Genomic DNA, 19741 nt, shown 5'->3' on the forward strand with positions numbered 1-19741 from the left:
TTTCTCAGCATCTCTTTCAAATGGACACCACTCCATCCTGAAGCTGTGCTCTTTTGTCCTAGACTCTCCCACCAATGGAAACATCCTTTCCAAAGAGCCTCACTCTGTTTATCCCTGGGAGTATGTGATGGGCTGGTGTGGAGGGAGCTTCATTCTGTGTCTGACCCCAGGAGTGTGTGATGGGACAGTGTGGAGGGAATTTCACTCTGTGTCTGATCCTGGGAGAGTGTGTTGATACTGTGTGGAAGGTGCTTCATTCTGTGTCTGGCCTTGGTGGTGTGTGATGGGATGGCGTAGAGGGAGCTTCACTCTGTGTCTGATCCTGGGACTGTATGATCAGACAGTGTGAAGGAAGCTTCAATCTGGGTATGACCCTGTGGAAGTGTTATTGGACAGTGTAGAGAGAGTTTCACTCTGTATCTGACCCTAGAAATGTGTGATGAGACAGTGTGGAGAGAGTTTCATTCTGTGTCTGACCCTGAAGTGTGAGTAGATCTGTCAAGATGGTGACGGCGACCAGTGGTGACATCCTGCATGCAGCTCGGAAAACTACCAGATACTCCTCTTCTAAATATACTTCTTCTGAACGCAATTGATTGCAGCTTGTAATTTCCCTTTTAAAGATGTATTTTTGAACTGACTAAATGATCTGGGATTCTGTGATCTCCTGGGGGATTTAGCGTGGATGAGTGCAGACTGCAGCTACGGACGTTGCCAGTGGGTTACGCTGCATTGATTCCTAGTGGTGGAGCACAAACCCCTGGTCAGCTCAGTTACTCCACGCTGATTAAAGTGTCAGACTTTAAGGACAAGAGTGGAAAACGAACAGATGTTCAATGCTGTCAGCCTGCGTTTTTCTGGTTTCTTCTCACTGTTCCTGATGGTGTAGCAGTTTCGGATCCAACATAGCTGGGTCTGGGAGCAGCCGAGTTGGAAGGTCTCAGGATTGGTAGGAGGCATGAGGGTCGGGTACGCGAGTTAGTGAGTCTGGAATTTTGAGACCTGGAGTTCGAAGTCCTGTCATCGGCAAGTCTTGTGGTTGATAACAAAAGTCAAAGTCTGAAGGTTGCTCAGAAGCCAAGGCCTGAGCCCTGGAAGTGTGTCTGAGCCCTCTGGGGAAGTTAGAAGCCGAAATATCTGCAAGTCTGCTGGAGGCCCAGAGGTGTTCTTTTCTGGGGTTGGAGAACTGTCTGTGTGTGGGTAAGTGGAAGAGAGGGAGGGAGGGAGGAAAGGGGCTTGTGTTCATGTTGTTGCTGCTTGTGTTGTTCTGCTGAGCAGTGTGGGCACACTTTGTTGGCTCTGGAATGAGTATTGACACTTGTGGGCTGCCCCCAGCGCAGCCATAAATTGTGTTGATTGTTAACAAAAATGGCAGATTTCACTGTGTGTTATGAAGTACATGTGATTAATTCTGAATCTGAATTCTGGTCTGTTTCTAGTTCATTAAGTAGTGACCTTTAAACTATTATTCATAATAACATAGTGGAATTGTTGGCTGTGTTTTTTAAATTGCTGTTGAGTTGGAGCTAAATATTAAACAGCACCAATTTGATGATGGACTTTTTTCAGGAGCTCCATAGCACATCACTGGAAAACCACATCATGGACCAGATCCGTATTGTCTTTCCAGGAGGGGTCTTTCCATTGTGGATAGAGAAACATACTGTAATCTTTATTAAAATTGGTAAGTTAAAGTCAGTGAATCATGCTTTTCATTATTTATATTCACACATTTTATTTGTGCAGTATGTAGCTGTAACATTAATAGGATTATTTAAAAAAAAAAGTCTACCATTGCACTTGTAGTAAGTGCTAGGTTTCTAGGAACAGAGTACGTTTTTCTGGGTGTAAGTCCGTAACAAAATTCTGGGGGTGTATCTGAAGTGGATGAATTGCTTAAAGGGTAAGTAGATGTAATTCCTATTTAGTGAATTAAATTTTGACCACCTTTCCACAACCACATTATAAGTTAGGAGAGTGATGGAATATTTTCCAAATGCCAGTTGAGTGGTGGTTGTCCATCATGTCCGAAGATGATAGGAAGCCTGTCTGGGAGAGTTTTTAAAGTGAAAAAGCCATGATACTGGGGCAGGTCCACATTTGACCACAGAAGTATGGGTCAGTGGTACAAGCAAGCGTCACAAACTGGGGTCTTCCTTGGCTGCAGTGGATGACCATGGTATCTTCTGTGCCTTGTCATGCCCTTCGCTCTCCATGGAGCATTGTTGTACTGCCTTACAGTGTGTTGGATCTCATTGTCCAGGCCACCAGAGCTGACTTCGCCTGCAGAGACAGGCACGTCCTTATCTCATCAGGGTATGTGGTTGCCGGCTGCTCTCATCTGGTTTAGGCCACCTGTCGAAGCAGTGTACTGGAGTGTAGCCGCTGTCTCATTCAAACAGCTACTTGGAGCCACAGGTGAGAGCTGAGTGTCTGGTGGGGCCCAAAGGTGTCCATTCTAGGGCAGCTCACCTAGTTGACTACAGCTCCAATACACTCCAATGCACTGTGCAGTATCTCAATAAATTAAGGGAAGCAAGTACCTGGAGAGCCAATCAGCTGCAGGTTCTCTAGTAAATCACATACCATTTTGATTTGGCTTCATTGTGACCTCACAGTCAAAAGCTCTTAAGTCAGATGTAGAAGGATTCTTTATTGCTTTTTCCATAACAAGTTTGTTTTACCAGTCAGGGTTGTTATCCCTGACTGTACCCCTGAACATAAAGGACCAGTAGACCACTCTTAGTCTAGCCTCCATCTTTTGACCAGGCTGGCATGGGTGACCCTACCAAGAGACAAATCGTAAAGCCCTTACTCTAGCCAGCATAGCTCTTCAGGTCATTAAGGTGCACAAGCCTCCAAACCACAACAAAGTTGTAGTCCTCTTTGAGGATCAGGGCATTATTTCATTGTTATGTATGGAGCTGAGACATAATTCAATTGCAGCAGTCCTTCATTGACTATAAAGAGCTTTAGGTATCCTGAGGGCACTAACAAAACATTACATAAGCACAAGAGGTTCTGCAGATACTGTAAGTCTAGAACAGCACACACAAAATGCTGGAAGAACTAGCAGTGTGCCAGATGTTGAATGGTAGGAGGGAAGAAAGTGAGTGCAGTTACCATTACCAGGGAGAAGGTGCTCAAAAAGCTGAAAGACCTAAGGGTACATAAGTTACTTGGACCAGAAGACCTGCACCCTAGGGTTCTGAAAGAGGTAGCAGAAGTGATTGTGGAGGCATTAGTAATGATCTTTCAAAAATTATTGGACTCTGACATGCTGCCAGAGGACTGGAAAATTATAGGCCAGTTAGCCTAGCCTCAGTGGTTGGGAAAATGTTGGGAGTCAGTTGTTAAGGATGAGGTGATGGAGTACTTGGTGATACAGGACAAGATGGGACAATGTCAGCATGATTTTCTTAAGGGAAAATCTTGCCTGGTGAACCTGTTGAAATTCTTTGAAGAGATTCCAAGTAGGATAGATAAAGGGGATATAGTAAATGTTGTGTAATTGGACTTTCAGAAGGCCTTTGACAACGTGCCACACGTGAGTCAGCTTATCAAGTTAAAAGCCCATGATATTACAGGAAAGTTATTGGCATGGTTAGAGCATTGGCTGATTAATAGGAGGCAACAAGTGGGAATAAAAAAAAAAAAAATTTTCTGGTTGGCTGCCAGTGACCAGTGGTGTTCCATAGAGTTAGGTTTTGGGACAGCTTTTTATACTGTATATCAGTGCTTTAGATGATGGAATAGATGGCTTTGTTGCCAAGTTTGCAGATGATACAAACATTAGTGGAGGGGCAGGTAGTGTGAGGAAAGGGTAGGCTACAGAAGGACTTAGGCAGGTGACGAGAATGGGCAAGGAAGTGGCAAATGAAATGCAATCACAAACGAGAAAAAAACTGCAGATGCTGGAAATCCAAGTAACACACACAATGCTGGAGGAACTCATCTATGGAAAAAAGTACAGTTGACAATTCAGGCCAAGACCCTTCGGCAGGAAATGAAATATAATGTTGGAAAATGCATGGTCATGCACTTTGGTAGGGAAGTTAAGGTTTGCATAAAAGACAAAGTATGTAAGGTAACAAAAGTGAGTGGGAAGTTGGATGACTTGGAAGATTTTAAAATCTAACAAAAGGCAACTAAAAAAGCTATAAGGGGGAAAAGATTAAATATGAGGGCAGACTAGCCAATAGTATAAAGCAGGATACCAAAAGTTTCTTCAGTTACATAAAGAGTAAAAGGGAGGTGAGGGTTGATGTTGGATGACTGGGAGATGATGCTGGTGAGGTAGTGATGGGGGACAAAGAAATGTTAGATGAACTTGATGAGTACTTAACATCAGTCTTCACTGTGAAAGACACTAGCAGTGTATCAGAGGTCTGTGAGTGTCAGGGAGTAGGAGTGAGTGCTATTGCTATTACTAAGGAAAAAGTGCTAGGTAAACATAAAGTTCTTAAGGTGGATAATTTACTTGGACCAGATGGACTGCATCCCAGAGTCCTGAGAGAGGTTGCTGAAGAGATGTTGGATGCATTGGTCATGATCTTTCAAGAATCACTTAATTCTGATTTGGCCCCAGAGGACTGGAAGATTGCAAATGTCACTCCACTCTTTAAGAAGGGAGGAAGGCAAAAGAAAGGAAATTAAAGGCCAGTTAGCCTAACCTCAGTGGTTGGGAAATTGCTGGAGTCTATTACTAGGGATGAGGTTTAGGGGTAATTGGAGACTAATGATAATCAAAGTCAGCATGGTTTCTGTCACGGGAGATATTGCCTGACAAATCTGTTAGAGTTCTTTGAGGAAGTAACAAGCAGGGTGGACAAAGGAGAGGCAGTGGATGTCATTTACTTAGATTTTCAGAAGGCATTTGATAGGGTGCCACATGAGGCTACTGAACAAGATAAAATCCAGTGGCATTACAGGAAATGTACTGGTACGGATAGCAGAATGGCTGACAGGAAGGAAGCAGTGAGTGGGAATAAAGAGGGCCTTTTCAGGTTGGCTGCCGATGACTAGTAGTGTTCCTCAGGGGTCAGTATTGGGACCACTACTTTTCACATTGTTTGTCAGTGATTTAGATAGTGGAATTGATGGCTTTGTGGCAATGTTTGCAGATGATATGTGAATAAGTGGAGGGGTAAGTAGTGCTGAGCAAGCAATGTGTTTGAACCCAGACTTAGACAAATTTGAAGAATGGGTAAACAATGGCGGATGGAATACAGTGTTGTGAAATGTTTGATAATGCATTTTGGTAAAAGGAACAATAGTGCAGACTCTTATCTAAGCGGGGAGAAAATTCACACATCTGAGGTGCTGAGGGACTTAGCAGTTCTCGTGCAAGACTCCCAGAAGGTTAATTTGCAGGTTGAGTCTGTGATAAAGAAGACAAATGCAATGTTGGCATTTATCTCAAGGGGAATAGAATATAAAAACAAGGAGATAATGCTTAAAATAAATAAATCTGCAGATTTATTTCCAGCATCTGCAGATTCACTCGTGTGCCTGAGATAATGCTTAGGCTTTATAAGACACTAGTCTGGTCACACTTGGAGTATTGTCAACAGTTTTGGGCCCCCTATCTCAGAAAGGATGTGTTGTCATTGGAGAGAGTTCTGAGGAGGTTCATGAGGATGATTCCAGGAATGAAGATTTGGGCCTGTACTTACTGGAATTTAGAAGAATGTGTGGCGATATCATTGAAACCTACTGAATGTTGATAGGATGGATGTGGAGAGGACGTTTCTTATGGTTGTGGTATCAATGTCTGTAGTGAGATGCTGAAGATGTTCTATAGGTCAGTTGTGGAGAGCGCCCTCTTCTTTGTGGTGGCGTGTTGGGGAGGAAGCATTAAGAAGAGGGACGCCTCACGTCTTGATAAGCTGGTAAGGAAGGCGGGCTCTGTCGTGGGCAAAGTACTGGAGAGTTTAACATCGGTAGCTGAACGAAGGGCGCTAAGTAGGCTACGGTCAATTATGGATAACTCTGAACATCCTCTACATAGCACCATCCAGAGACAGAGAAGCAGTTTCAGTGACAGGTTACTATCGATGCAATGCTCCTCAGACAGGATGAAGAGGTCAATACTCCCCAATGCCATTAGGCTTTACAATTCTACCTCCAGGACTTAAGAACTTTTTAAAGCTATTAATGCTTTTTGAGACGGTAATTTAGATGCATATCATATTTTTTTTACTGAGTTAAGTATTGTATGTAATTAGTTTTGCTACAGCAAGTGTATGGGACATTGGAAAAAAAGTTGAATTTCCCCATGGGGATGAATAAAGTATCTATCTATCTATCTATCTATCCAGAACTAGAGGGCACAGCCTCAAAATTTAGGGGTGACCTTTTAGAACAGAATTAAGGAGGATTTTTTTTAGCCACAGCATGGTGATCTGCTGTGCCACAGACTGCAGTGGAGGCCAAATAGGTATATTTAAGGTGGGGTTTGGTTGTTTCCTGATCGGTCAGGGTATCAAAGGATATGGCAAGAAGACAGATGTATGTGGTTGAGTGGGATCTGGGATCAGCCATGATGGAATGGTGGAGTAGACTTGATGGGCTGAATGGCCTAATTCTGCTCCTATGTCTTATGGTCTTAAATAAACGTGTGGACTATTTTCTAAACGGAGAGAAAATTTAAAAATCTGAGATGTAATGGGACTTGGGAGTCATTGTGCTGAACACCCTAAAGGTTAACTTGCAGGTAGAATTGGTGGTGAGGAAGGCAAATGCAGTGTTAGCATTCATTTCAAGAAGTCTAGGATACAAGATCAGGGATGTGATGCTGACGCTTTTTATAAGGTCCTGCATTGGCCTCACCTTGAATATTATGAACAGTTTTGGGCTCCTTATCAAAGAAAAGATGAGCTGACATTGGAGAGGGTTCAGAAGAGGTTCACAAGGATGATTCTGGGAATGAAAGGGCTATCATACAAGGAACATTTCATGGCTCTGGTTCAGTACTCACTTGAATTTAGGAGAATGAGGAGGATTTCATTGAAACCTTTTGAACGTTGAAAGGCCTAGATGAAGTAGATATGGAAAGGATGTTTCCCATGTTGGGAGAGTATTGGAGAAGAAGGCACGGCCTCAGGATAGAGGGGCATCTATTTAAAACAGATGCAGAGAAATTTCTTCAGCCAGAGGGTGGTGATTTTGTGGAATTTGTTACCTGAGGCAGCTGTGGAGGCCAGGTTGTTGGGTGAATTTCAGGCAGAGAGTGATAGGTTCTTGATTGGACATGGCATGAAAAGCTATGGGGAGAAGGCTGGTGAGTGGGGTTAAGGTGAGGAGAAAAAGGATCAGACTTAATTGAATGTCGGAGCAGACTCAATGGGCCTAAGGCCTAATTCTGCTCTTGTGTCTACCTCAGCAAGTCAGGCAGCATCTATGGAAAGGAATAAAGAGTTAATGTTTCAGGCCAACATCCTTCATCAGGACTGGGCAACCAGAAGCCAAAGTAAACGGTGGGTTAGGGAAGGAGTACAAGCTGGTAGGCAATAGTGAAGCCAAGTGTGGGTGTTGGGATGAAGTGAGAAGCTGTGAGGTATAGGTGGAAGAGGTAACGGGCTGAAGAAGATGGAATCTGTTAGGGCAGGAGAGTGGACCATGGGTTTAAGGGGGGAGGAGGGGAACCACAGGGAGGTGATGACCAAGTGAGGAGATGAGAAGGAGTGAAAGTGATTCTGAATGGGGAATGGAAGTTGGAGAAATCGGTGTTCATGTCATCAGGTTTGAGGCTGCATTACATAAATACAGTTCTTCCACATGATCTTTCTTTTTGGTTTAGGCTCTTTAACACCTGCTGCTGCATATGGAAGGTTGGAACCCTTCACTAAACTCATTGTCTCACCCAAAGTGCGACATGTGGAAGAAAGTTCTGGTGAAAGCAACAACGTGAGTGGAGAGTTCAACTCGAGCAGTAACAAAATGCACTCTGATGTAGGAGAGAAGCCTAGCATTGAGCATGGTTCCAAAGGCTTGTATGAACACACAATGATGCCTCAAAACGTCATGTCGAATATATGGCATTTGATAAAAAATATATTCGCTGTAAATCTAGAAGTTCCAGGACAGCATCCTTCAAGAACTATTGACATAGATAAATTTTTAAGCACCTTTTCGAAGTCCATTGAAATAGATTCAATATTTAGAGTAAGTAAAGAATTTCCTTATGATTTAGAGCTACAGCACTCATTACCATGGAACCAAAGACAGGCTGATACAGTTCATATCTTTCCTTATCATCGAGATGCACTCACTCTGAGCAGTCGTGATGTGCAGATTGCTTATGGAAAACTCTTAAAGCTTTTGTCACCCAGACAACATAAAGAATTGTCCAAGCAAGGTGCACAAGTGAGGAAAAATGCAATTAGTGATGGAAGCGACTCCAAAGCCAGAACGATCAAAACGGAAGAAAATGAAGCCTGCATCGTTAAAGTAATTACTCATGGATGTGAACAATCAGCATTTAAATCTGCAAATTTTCACGCTGGAAAAGTTTGGGTTAGTATTGTGAATTGCAACTTTTTTTCTCTGAAGTGTTTATTTTTCACTGATTTTCATTGTTTAACTAGACTATTGACAAGGTGTTAGTTAATTAGAGCAAAGCACTGAACAGTAAAAACTCCATTAATGTCAGGTACTGGACTTGACAGCTGCCTTTTAATCAAATGTTGTCAGTGTGGTTGCTCTCCCTCCATCACCCCAACTAATCCCTCTGAAGTGTCATTTATTGGAATGTGCCAGTTAGAGAACATAGAATTACAGCTGTGCCCCATGATGTTGTGCCAATCTTTTAACCTCTTCTAAGATCAATTTAATCCTTCCCTCCTACAGAATCCTCCCATGTTTTTTCTATCATTCATGTGACCATCTGAGAGACTCTTAAACATCTCTAATAATCTGCCTTTACTGCCGCCCCATGGCAGACATTCCACACACCCGCCACTCTATATAAAAAAAACTGCCTATGACATTGCCCCCTACGCTTTCTTCTAAACACCTTAATTGAATTGAATTGACTTTATTACTTACATACCTCACATACATGAGTAAAAATCTTTACATTATGTTTCTGTCAAAATATGCAATTTATAGTAATTTGTAATAAATAGTTTGTACAACAGGATAGTCATTATAACATAGAAATAAAATTGTATCAGCATGAATTAATCAGTCTGATGGTCTGGTGGAAGAAGCCTCTTGGTCCTGGCTTTTATGCTGAGGTACTGTTTCCCAGATGGTAGCAAATGGAGCGGTTTGTGGTTGGGGTTGCTCAGGTCCCTAATGATCCTTTGGGCCCTTTTTACACACCTGTTTTTGCAAATGTCCTGAATCGTGGGAAGATCAAATCTACAGATGCGCTTTCTGCAGAGCCCTGCGATGGGGGGCAGTACAGTTCCCATAGCAGGCAGTGATGCAGCCAGTCAGAATGCTCTCAATTGTGTCCCTGTAGAAAGTTCTTAGGATTTGGGGGCCCATTCTTCAACCATCTGAGGTGAAAGAGGTGCTGCTGTGCTTTTTTCACCACACAGTCTGTATGTACAGACCACATGAGATCCTCGGTGATGTGTATGCCGAGGAACATACACATGTTTATTCTGTTTATTCTCTCATCCCCAGATTCACTGATGGCAATAGGGGCTAGCCTGTCTCCATTTCTCCTATAATCCACAACCAGCTCCTTTGTTTTTTCGACATTAAAGGAGAGGTTGTTTTCTTGACACCACTGTGTCAGGGTGATGAGTTCTTCTCTGTAGGCTGCCTCGTTATTATTTAAGATTAGGCCAATCAATGTGGTATCGTCAGTGAATTTAATTAGTAGATTGGAGCTGTGGGTGGCGACACAGTCATGGGTATACAGAGTAAAGGAGGGAGATTAGGACACAGTTCTGAGGGGCACCTATGTTGAGTGTCAGAGGGGCAGAGGTGAGAGAGCCTACTCTTGCCAGCTGCCGACAATTCAACAGGAAGTCCAGGATCCAGTTGCACAAGGCAGGGTGAAGGCCAAGGTCTCTGAGCTTCTTGTCGAGCCTGGAGGGAATGATGGTGTTGAATGCTGACCTGTAGTCCAAGAACAGCATTCTCACATAAGCGTCCTTCTTCTCCAGACGTGTAAGGACGGTGTGTAGAGCTGTGGCTATTGCATCTTCTCTTGATTGGTTATGAGCATAATATGAATTATGCCCCTTCATATTAGCCATTTCCACCCTGGAAAAATTCTCTGGCTGGCCACTCAATCAATACTTCCTTGTGTACACCTTCATCTTGTCACCTCTCATCCTTCTTCACTCCAAACAGAAAAGCCCTAGCTTACTCAACCTATCCTCAGAAGCTCTCTGATCCAGGCAGCATCTTGGTAAATCTCATCTGCACACTCTTTAAATTTCCATATCCTTTTATAATGAGGCAAGCAGAACAGGACACAATATTCCAATTATGGTCTAAGTGCCATAGTTCTCAATTCTATTCTGCATAAAGATTCACTTTTACTTTATTATAAAAACATGACTAGTATAACATAAATTATATTACCACTATTTGTTTAGTTGTTGAAATTGTAATTTCTTGTCTTTGTGGGATTCATTTTTTTTAACAAATGTGTTTAAAACACAGGGCAGCACAGTATGTTAAGAGATTTTGTCAGTGCTATAGTCTTTGTTTCTGTTTTTCCTTTTGAATCCATTTTTGTTTGACTTCATTAATTAGACTGATACTCCAGTTAAAATAATTGCAGCACCTTGTTATTAAACTATGGTAACACTCAGTTGTTCAAATGATGATAAAAACTATTAAAAGCTGTGCTATATACAGTTGCAAAGTCAGTGTTTCAGCAATAATTAACTGTGAAATATTTGCATATTTCCAAAGATACCAAGATAAAGATTAGCTTTATTTGTCACATGTAGATCAAAGCATGCAGTGAAATGTATTGCAACACATACAAAATGCTGGAATTTGTTGCCATGAGCGGCTGTGGAAGCTAGGCCATGGGTGTATCTACCATAAGGTAGATGTAGATAGGTTCTTGATTTGCCAGGGCATCAAAGGGTATGGAGTGAAAGCTGGGGAGTGGGGATGACTAGAAAATTGGATCAGCCCCCTGATTGGTGGAGCAGACTTGTTGGGCCAAATGGCCTACTTCTGTTCCTATATTTTATGGTCTTATGGAACTCAGCAGGCCAGGCAGCATCTATGGAAAACAGTATAGTCGATGTTTTGGGCCGCTGAACCCCTTCGGCAGGACTGTACTCATTTTAATAGATGCTGCCTGGCCTGCTGAGTTCCTCCAGCATTTTGTGTGTGTGTTGCTCGGATTTGCAGCATCTGCAGATTTTCTCTTGTTTGTGAGAGAAATGCATTGTTTGCATCAAATCTAATCAGTGAGGATGTATTGGGACCAGCCTGCAAGTGTCAACATGCTTCGCAGAAGCCCCCAACCTACTAACCCGAACTGGGATGTCTTTTGATTGCATCAAAACATACACTTGCATTAAGTGATGTGCTAGCTGCTATGCTACCATGCCATTATTTCATTTCCCCAGGGTAGTGTTGATCTTTTTGATGTGGCACAGAAAAAAATCTTAATTTAGTGAGATTAAATGTCAGATACATTCTTTGCTACCTGTAATGGTAATCATTTAAAATATATATGTTCCTCAGATACTACATGCCATTAGGGACACGTGTACACCTTCTCGATTATCTGATCAGCTAATCATGTGACAGGAATTCAATGCATAAAAGCATGCAGACTTGGTCAAATGGTTCAGTTGTTGTTCAGACCAAACAACAGAATGGGGAGGAAATGTGATCTAAGTGACTTTGACTGTGGAATGATTGTTGGTGCCAGTTGGGGTGGTTTGAGTATCTCAAACTGCTGGTCTCCTGGGATTTTCACACACAACAGTTCCTAGCGTTTACAGAGAATGGTGCAAAAAGATAAAAAAAAAGTCCAGTGAGTGGCAGTTCTGTGGTGAAACCATCTTGTTAATGAGGGAAGTCAGAGGAGAATGGCCAGACTGGTTCAAGCTGACAGGAAGGTGACTGTAACTCAAATAACCCTGTGTTATGACAGTGGTGAGCAGAGGAACATCTTTGATTACACAACATGTTGAATCTTGAAGTGTATGGGCTGTAGCAGCAGAAGACCACACCAGGTTGCATTCCTCTACCTAAAAAAAAAAAGTGACCACTAAGTCTATATATCAAAGATGAATTTGACTGCATATTGTGTAAAATGCCCTCAGGACATTCTAAGCTGGGAAAGCTAGTGACCTTAAAGTGTTTATATAACAAAAATAAAACCAACTATAATGATATGCTTCAATATTTTACTTAATATCAGTTTTCTTTTATTAGATTCCAGATGGATTGAGGAAGAAGTTGAAAGTGGAGGCATCTGCTGCTGTTAGGATAACTTCATTAAAATTACATCCTCTTCTTCCTACCAGTATTCGGTTGCAGCCAATGCAAAGACTGGTGAGTGATGCTATCAGAAATAGTGGTATTTAAATTTCCCCTCTGAAATTGAATCATTTTCTTCTCCAAATAAGAGATCAGAAAAGTAACCACTGTCAAAATCCTGCTCACTCTGTTCTTTAGCCAGTGATTACTGCACTGAATAAGACAGTTAGACGTAGGAGCAGTATTCGTCCATTGTGTATTTCAAATCTTCTCTGTCATTCATTACAGCTGGTTTATTATCCCTTTCAACCTCATTCTCCTGCCTTCTCCATGCAACCTTAGTCATGCCCTGACTAATCAAAACCTTTCATTTTACAATATTTTTATTCAGAAGAAAAAAACAAGATTTACAGAGTGCAGCACATAGATACATCTCAACATGGCTTGTGTACATTCATATATTGTAATAAAATTGATCAAAATGTTATAGCATAACACATAAAGGTATACCACTCTGTAATCAAAAATTTAAAGATAAGTCATACATCATAAAATAAATTTTTTATATAAAAAAAAGTCAACCCCCTACCAACTACCAAAGAAAAAAGCTGATGGATGATAATGGATAATGAGAAAAAAAACATATTCGCTTAAGAAGAGAAGATAAAAATATACATAAAAGTCTGTGCACTGTTAAACTTTATAAATTGGAAAAGTAATTTAGGAAAGGTCCCCAGATATCATAAAAAGATTGTTTCGAATTTAAGACTGAACAGCGGATCTTTTCTAAATTTAAATAAGACATAATATCACGTAGCCATTGAAGATGTGTAGGAGGGGTAGACTTTTTAGATAAAATAAAAAAAGCTTGGGAGGATGACCTAAATTGTCAGATTTCTGATGATAGATGGAATAAAATTCTTAAACGGGTTAATAAATCATCTTTCTGTGCTTGTCCTTCTCTTCTACAATTTAAAGTGGTGCATAGAGCTTGCATTTCTAAACAGAAGCTGTCCAGTTTTTATCCGAATGTTTCTCCACTTTGTAATAAATGCAACTCTGCTGATGCCTCTTTAATTCATATGATTTGGTTTTGCCCTAAAATTGAAAAGTCTTGGCGGGCAGTATTCCATACCTTACAACTTTTTAGGGTCCAATTTGACCCAAATCCCCTTACTGCCTTGCAAATGAAGATATAACTTTAAATATTCCTAACCTACAGGTTTTAGTTTTTACCTCTCTTTTAGCAAGAAGAGAATCAAAACCCATCAGCCTCCACATTAAATATACCCAATGACTTGGCCTCCACAGCTGTCTGTGGCATTGAATTCCATGGATTCCCCACCCTCTGGTTAAAGAAATTCCTCCTCATCCCTGTTGTAAAGGAACGTCCTGTATGCTGAGGCTGTGCCCTTTTGTCCTAGACTCCCCCACTATAGGAAGCATCCTGTCTACATCCACTCTATTTTGGGTTTTCAATATTTGATAAATTTGAATGAGATTCGGCACATTTTTTCAAACTCCAGCTAGTAGAGACGCAGAGCCATCAAATCACTCCTCACAGAATTACTGCTGAGAAGTTTACAGATCAATTGTTTTAAGAGATTTTTTTTATATTTTGGAGGAAAGTTAGGTTTGTTTCATGAAACAAATCATCATTACAACTGTAATTGTAACCTCCATTTTAATCTCCAATAGATCGCGAATCATATTTAAAGAAAACTCACATGGTGGATTGGATAGTGGACTACTTGACAGATAGACCTCAGTATGTGCGGTTGGGAGACTGTAGGTCTGACACGGTGGTCAGCAGCACAGGGGCGCCGCAGGGAACCGTACTCTCTCCGGTCCTGTTCACCCTGTACACATCAGACTTCCAATATAACTCAGAGTCCTGCCATGTGCAGAAGTTCGCTGATGACACGGCCATAGTGGGGTGTGTCAGGAATGGACAGGAGGAGGAGTATAGGAAACTGATACAGGACTTTGTGATATGGTGCAACTCAAACTACCTGCGTCTCAATATCACCAAGACCAAGGAGATGGTGGTGGACTTTAGGAGGTCTAGGCCCCATATGGAGCCAGTGATCATTAATGGAGAACGTGTGGAGCAGGTTAAGACCTACAAGTATCTGGGAGTACAGTTAGACGAGAAGCTTGACTGGACTGCCAACACAGATGCCTTGTGCAGGAAGGCACAGAGTCGAATGTACTTCCTAAGAAGGTTGGCGTCATTCAATGTCTGCAGTGAGATGCTGAAGATGTTCTATAGGTCAGTTGTGGAGAGCGCCCTCTTCTTTGTGGTGGCGTGTTGGGGAGGAAGCATTAAGAAGAGGGACGCCTCACGTCTTAATAAGCTGGTAAGGAAGGCGGGCTCTGTCGTGGGCAAAGGACTGGAGAGTTTAACATCGGTAGCTGAGCGAAGGGTGCTGAGTAGGCTACGGTCAATTATGGATAACTCTGAACATCCTCTACATAGCACCATCCAGAGACAGAGAAGCAGTTTCAGTGACAGGTTACTATCAATGCAATGCTCCTCAGACAGGATGAAGAGGTCAATACTCCCCAATGCCATTAGGCTTTACAATTCTACCGCCAGGACTTAAGAACTTTTTAAAAGCTATTAATGCTTTTTGAGACGGTGATTTAGATGCATATCATATTTTTTTACTGAGTTAAGTATTGTATGTAATTAGTTTTGCTACAGCAAGTGTATGGGACATTGGAAAAAAGTTGAATTTCCCCATGGGGATGAATAAAATATCTATCTATCTATCTACAGATGAAGTCATTTTTACCATGGTTTATGTCATTTAATTCAGAGGTTCCCAACCTGGAGTCCATGGACCTTTGCTTAATGGTTTTGGTCCATGGCATAAAAAATGTTGGGAACCCCAGAAGCTGGGTTATAAGTTTAATTTCATGGCCACTTGTATGAAATTCCATTTTTTCATTAATATGTCATTTTATTGTGTCTAAAATGTTCTTTGAAAGCTGTGAAAGCTTTCTGGTAAGTTGTATTTGAAACTGTAAAATTGTATTGTTTTGAGCAATCTTCAGAATCAAGAAAGGAGATCTAATTGGAAAGAAAATGGCCAACTTCTTCTGGGCTTTAAATATATGTGGTTAAAATATGTAAATGTATAACAGTTTGTAACTGAGATGAATATTCATGGTTAAATCTTTCTACTTGAACTGCATGATTTCTGAAATACTTTCAGTGAAGTTGAAATGATACTAAATTATTATACACAACAGAACTATACAAAATGAATTGAAATATTTGGCTTCTAAATAAGTATTCCAATATACTTCAGAAGTCTGAATTTTAGGAAATTAATTTATTTTTATTTTTCAGCCAGAGAAGATGAAAGCCGATGATGTTAAATCCTCCTTTGTTTCATGGCTCAGTAATGTGAGCTCTGATGATTTCCCATTTTTTGCAGCGTTATCAAATCTGGTGGAAATAGAAGTTGCTGGACGTAAGTAATGAGTGTTGGCATTATCTTAAGCTGGGATGCTAGAAGATTTATTTATTTTGCTTTAGAATCAGAATCAGGTTTAATAACACTGCCAAGATATATATATATATATAATATTAAAGTAAACTCCCTCTGTAAAAATAATTACATTAATCTTGCATTATCACCATCATACAAATGTACAAATGAAAATTCATCTGAACAAAAGGTTTATTTGAATGCTGAATACTATTATTAACATTAATTTCATGTTATAGCACTTACTATTACATAATGTCCAAATTTTTACCTGTATTGATTTGAAACAAATAATGTTTAATACAAATCAGAATCAGTGTATTGTGATTATGATGACACTGCATTTATCTGAGATTATTTTAAGCTGGAGTTAATTAAGGTGTATTGGTATCAGAATGATGTGTCATCCTTTGGAAATCAAAGCCCCCCCCCACCAAGGGCCACTGTCCTGTTATCGTTAGGCCACCCTTAATAATGTTGATTGTGGTATCTTGATGTGCTAATGTCATTTTCAATGTCATTTTGTACGGCAGAATTCTCATTTTTAACTTTGGATGACTGACTTCTGGTTTTTCCTTGTGTGTTTTTGTGATCGAGTTCAGACTTTTTTTCAGCTGATGAAGTGCCAAATATAATGTAACAAAAATTATTAATAACAGAACCTTGATCTAATTTATAAATTATTAACAACACACACAAAACGCTGGAGGAACTCAGTAGGTGAGGCTGTATCTATAGAAATTAATAAACAGTTGATGTTTCTAATCAAGACCCTTCCTCAAGACTGGACAGGAAGGGAGAAGACAGCAGAGTAAGATGGTGGGGGGGAGGGGAAGGAGGCTAGCTAGAAGGTGATAGGTGAAGCAAGGTGGGTGGGAAAGGTCAAGGTTGGGAGTAGGTGGAACCTGATGGGGGAGGAGAGTGAACCGTAGGAGAAGGGGAAACAGGTGCATTGAGGGAGGTGATAGGAAGGTGAAGAGTAGAGGGGGAATCGATGGATAAGTTACTCTCTCATCTTGTTCATTGCCTGCCAAGAAGATGCAAGACAACCACCTATGTATCCTTTATATTTGTGGAAAAGTTCAGGTATGTTTAGGTAGGCAAGTTGGTGGTAATTTTAAATGTCAAAACAATAAGATGATTCTATCACTTTATATTGCAGGTGAGACTGAATTTATGCTGTTTGTCGAACAAGTTATAGGCAAGTCAAAAGCTGAAGAGAATGAATGCTTTTTATTGTATCCCAGTGTAATTAACGAAGTTGATATAAAGGTAAATATTCGATACCCTCTGGTTATACACCTCCTGTAAACTTCTCTTTGTAGTGCTCCAGTTTCCTCCCACACTACAAAAACCTGCAGGTTAGGGTCAGTAAATTATAAGCATGCTGTGTTGCTGCTTGAAGCTTGGTGACACCTGTGGGCTTCCTAGCACAATTCTCACTGATCTAACTTGATGCAAGTGATGCATTTCACTGTATGCTTCAGTGCAGATTTGACAAATAAAGCTAATCTTTATCTTTAATTTGAGGCATGTATATTTATAAGACTTGGTGCAATTCAAAATAACACAAGTTAAACCCCTCTCAGTAATGGTATAGTTTAGAATAGGTATAGAGCCAAAAGTTCAAAGTAAAATTTATTAACAGAATACATGTCACCAGATACAATCCTGAGATTCTTTTTCTGTGGGCATACTTAGCAAATTTATATAACAGTAATTGTGAACTAAATAGCAAACTGTGCAAATGCAAATATAAATAAATAGCAACAAATAACGAGTACGAAGTCCATGAAATAACTAGATAAAGAGTCCGTAAAGTGAGACCATCGGTTGTGTGAACTCCAAAAATAGAATGAGTGTACTTATCTCCTTTGGATCAAAAGCCTGATGGTTGAGGGGTAGTAACTGTTCTTGAACCTGGTGGTGTGAGTCCTGAGGCACTTGTACCTTCTATCTAATGGTAGCAATGAGAAAAGAGCATGACCTGGGTGGTCAGGATCTTTGAAGATGGATGCTGCTTTTCTACGGCAGTGTTTCATGTAGATATGTACAATAGTTAGGAGGGCTTTACCCTTGATGTACTGGGCTGAATTCACTACCTTCTTCAGGATTTTCCATTCAAAGGCATTGGTGTTCCCATACCAGGCTGTAATGTAGCCAGTCAGCACACTTTCCACCACTCATCTATAGAAGTTTGCCTGGGTTTTTGATGACTTGGAATCTCCGCAGACTCCTGAGGAAGTAGAGTCGCTGTTGTGCTTTTTTCACAATTATATGATGGGTCCAGGACTGGTCTTCTAAGATGGTGACACCTAGGAATTTAAAGTTACTGACCCTCTTCAGTTCTGATCCTCTGATGATTACTGGCTCATGAACCTCTGGTTTCCTCTCCTCAAGTCTGCAATCAGTTCCTAGGTCTTATTGACATTGAGTTCAGTTCAGTTTCAGTTTATTATCATTTAGAAACCACAAATGCAATGCAGTTAAAAAATGAGACGACATTCCTCCAGAATGATATCACAAAAGCACACAACAAAACAGACTACACCAGAACATCCACATAATGTTTGGTAATCTCCAAATCCAGAGTTCGGAGAGCCTGCTGCGTATTAATATTGCGCTACCATCTTAGCGTGTTCCCCAGAAAGGAGCTCCAAAGTCACCAGACTAAACAAGACTACCCAGACACACCAAGTCAAGAGACCAACTCTACGACCCAACAAACCAAAAACTAAAGCTACAAGACCTACACAAAACCACATAGTTACATATAGTTATAGTTAACATATAGTTCCAACAGTGCAGACAATACCATAATTGATTAAAAAAACAGACTATGAGCACAGTAAAAATAGTCCAAAGATGTTAAAAGACTATAAGTTCGAAAGAAACCACCACACAGTTTCCACAAGTCCTCAAGGTCCCGATAGACTCGTCATCCCACACAGGCGGCAGAAGGGAATACCACTGCTATGGACTTCCACGGCGCCAGACTCAGCCTCGCAGACGCAGCACATAATGAAAGCTCCATCGGACCCAGCCTTGCAGACGCAGCATACAGTGAAAGCACCCCGACCGCAGTGGACTCCGAATCCGCCGAACCTCCGAGCCTCTGACCATCCCCTCTGGCACAGCCTCTCTGAGCACCATCCTCTGCCGAGCGCACTAGGACACCCCCGCCAATGGCCATTGGCAACGCAACCCCAAGGACTGGGGGCCTGTTCTTCTCAGCAGAGACCCGGACCTCACAACAGCAGCGGCAACGAAGAAGGCCTTCCTGGAGATTTCCAGATGTTTCTCCGTGCTCCCATGTCTGTTTTTCATCAGATTAGGATTGTGCATGGCACCCCGCTTAACAAATAACAGATATCAGCTCCGGAGGTTGTCGTTATTACACCCCTCAGCCAAATTTTTGGTCTCCTTCCTGTATGCTGATTCATCACCCCCTTTGATACAGCCCACAACAGTGGAGTCATTAGCAAACTTGTATATGGTGTTGGAGCTGTGCTTAGCCGCCCAGTCATAGGTGTAAAGCAAGTAGAGCCGGAGGGGCTATACACATTTCCTTGTGGTACTCCTGTGCTGATGAGACTTGTGCAGGAAATGTTGTTGCCAATCTGAACTGACTGGAGTCTGCTACTGAGGAAATCCAGGATGCAATTCCACAAGATCTAGTGTACCTCAGATAGCTTTGTACCTCTTACTTGTAATCCTCCCGAATGTTGAAAGTGCATCACACTGCTGCCAGTATGTAGAGGGTATTGAAAAAGAAATGACTCCCTGTCAACATAAATGCATTGCTGTTTACTTTCTATCTG

General features: G+C 41.2%; 1 protein-coding gene across 2 annotated transcripts in view; it reads left to right on the forward strand.

Moving 5' to 3' along the window:
* The window catches only part of pex1 (peroxisomal biogenesis factor 1), a 104499-nt gene that overhangs the window by 8509 nt on the left and 76249 nt on the right, over positions 1-19741 (forward strand). For both annotated transcript variants that reach the window (XM_073024584.1, XM_073024583.1), the window contains exons 4-8: positions 1570-1684; positions 7802-8517; positions 12376-12495; positions 15779-15902; positions 17083-17192. In XM_073024584.1, coding sequence (XP_072880685.1) covers positions 1570-1684; positions 7802-8517; positions 12376-12495; positions 15779-15902; positions 17083-17192 — 1185 coding nt within the window. The remainder of the gene's footprint in view (positions 1-1569; positions 1685-7801; positions 8518-12375; positions 12496-15778; positions 15903-17082; positions 17193-19741) is intronic.

This window comes from Hemitrygon akajei, chromosome 20 (genome assembly GCF_048418815.1).
Source record: "Hemitrygon akajei chromosome 20, sHemAka1.3, whole genome shotgun sequence".
Taxonomy (NCBI): Eukaryota; Metazoa; Chordata; class Chondrichthyes; order Myliobatiformes; family Dasyatidae; genus Hemitrygon; species Hemitrygon akajei.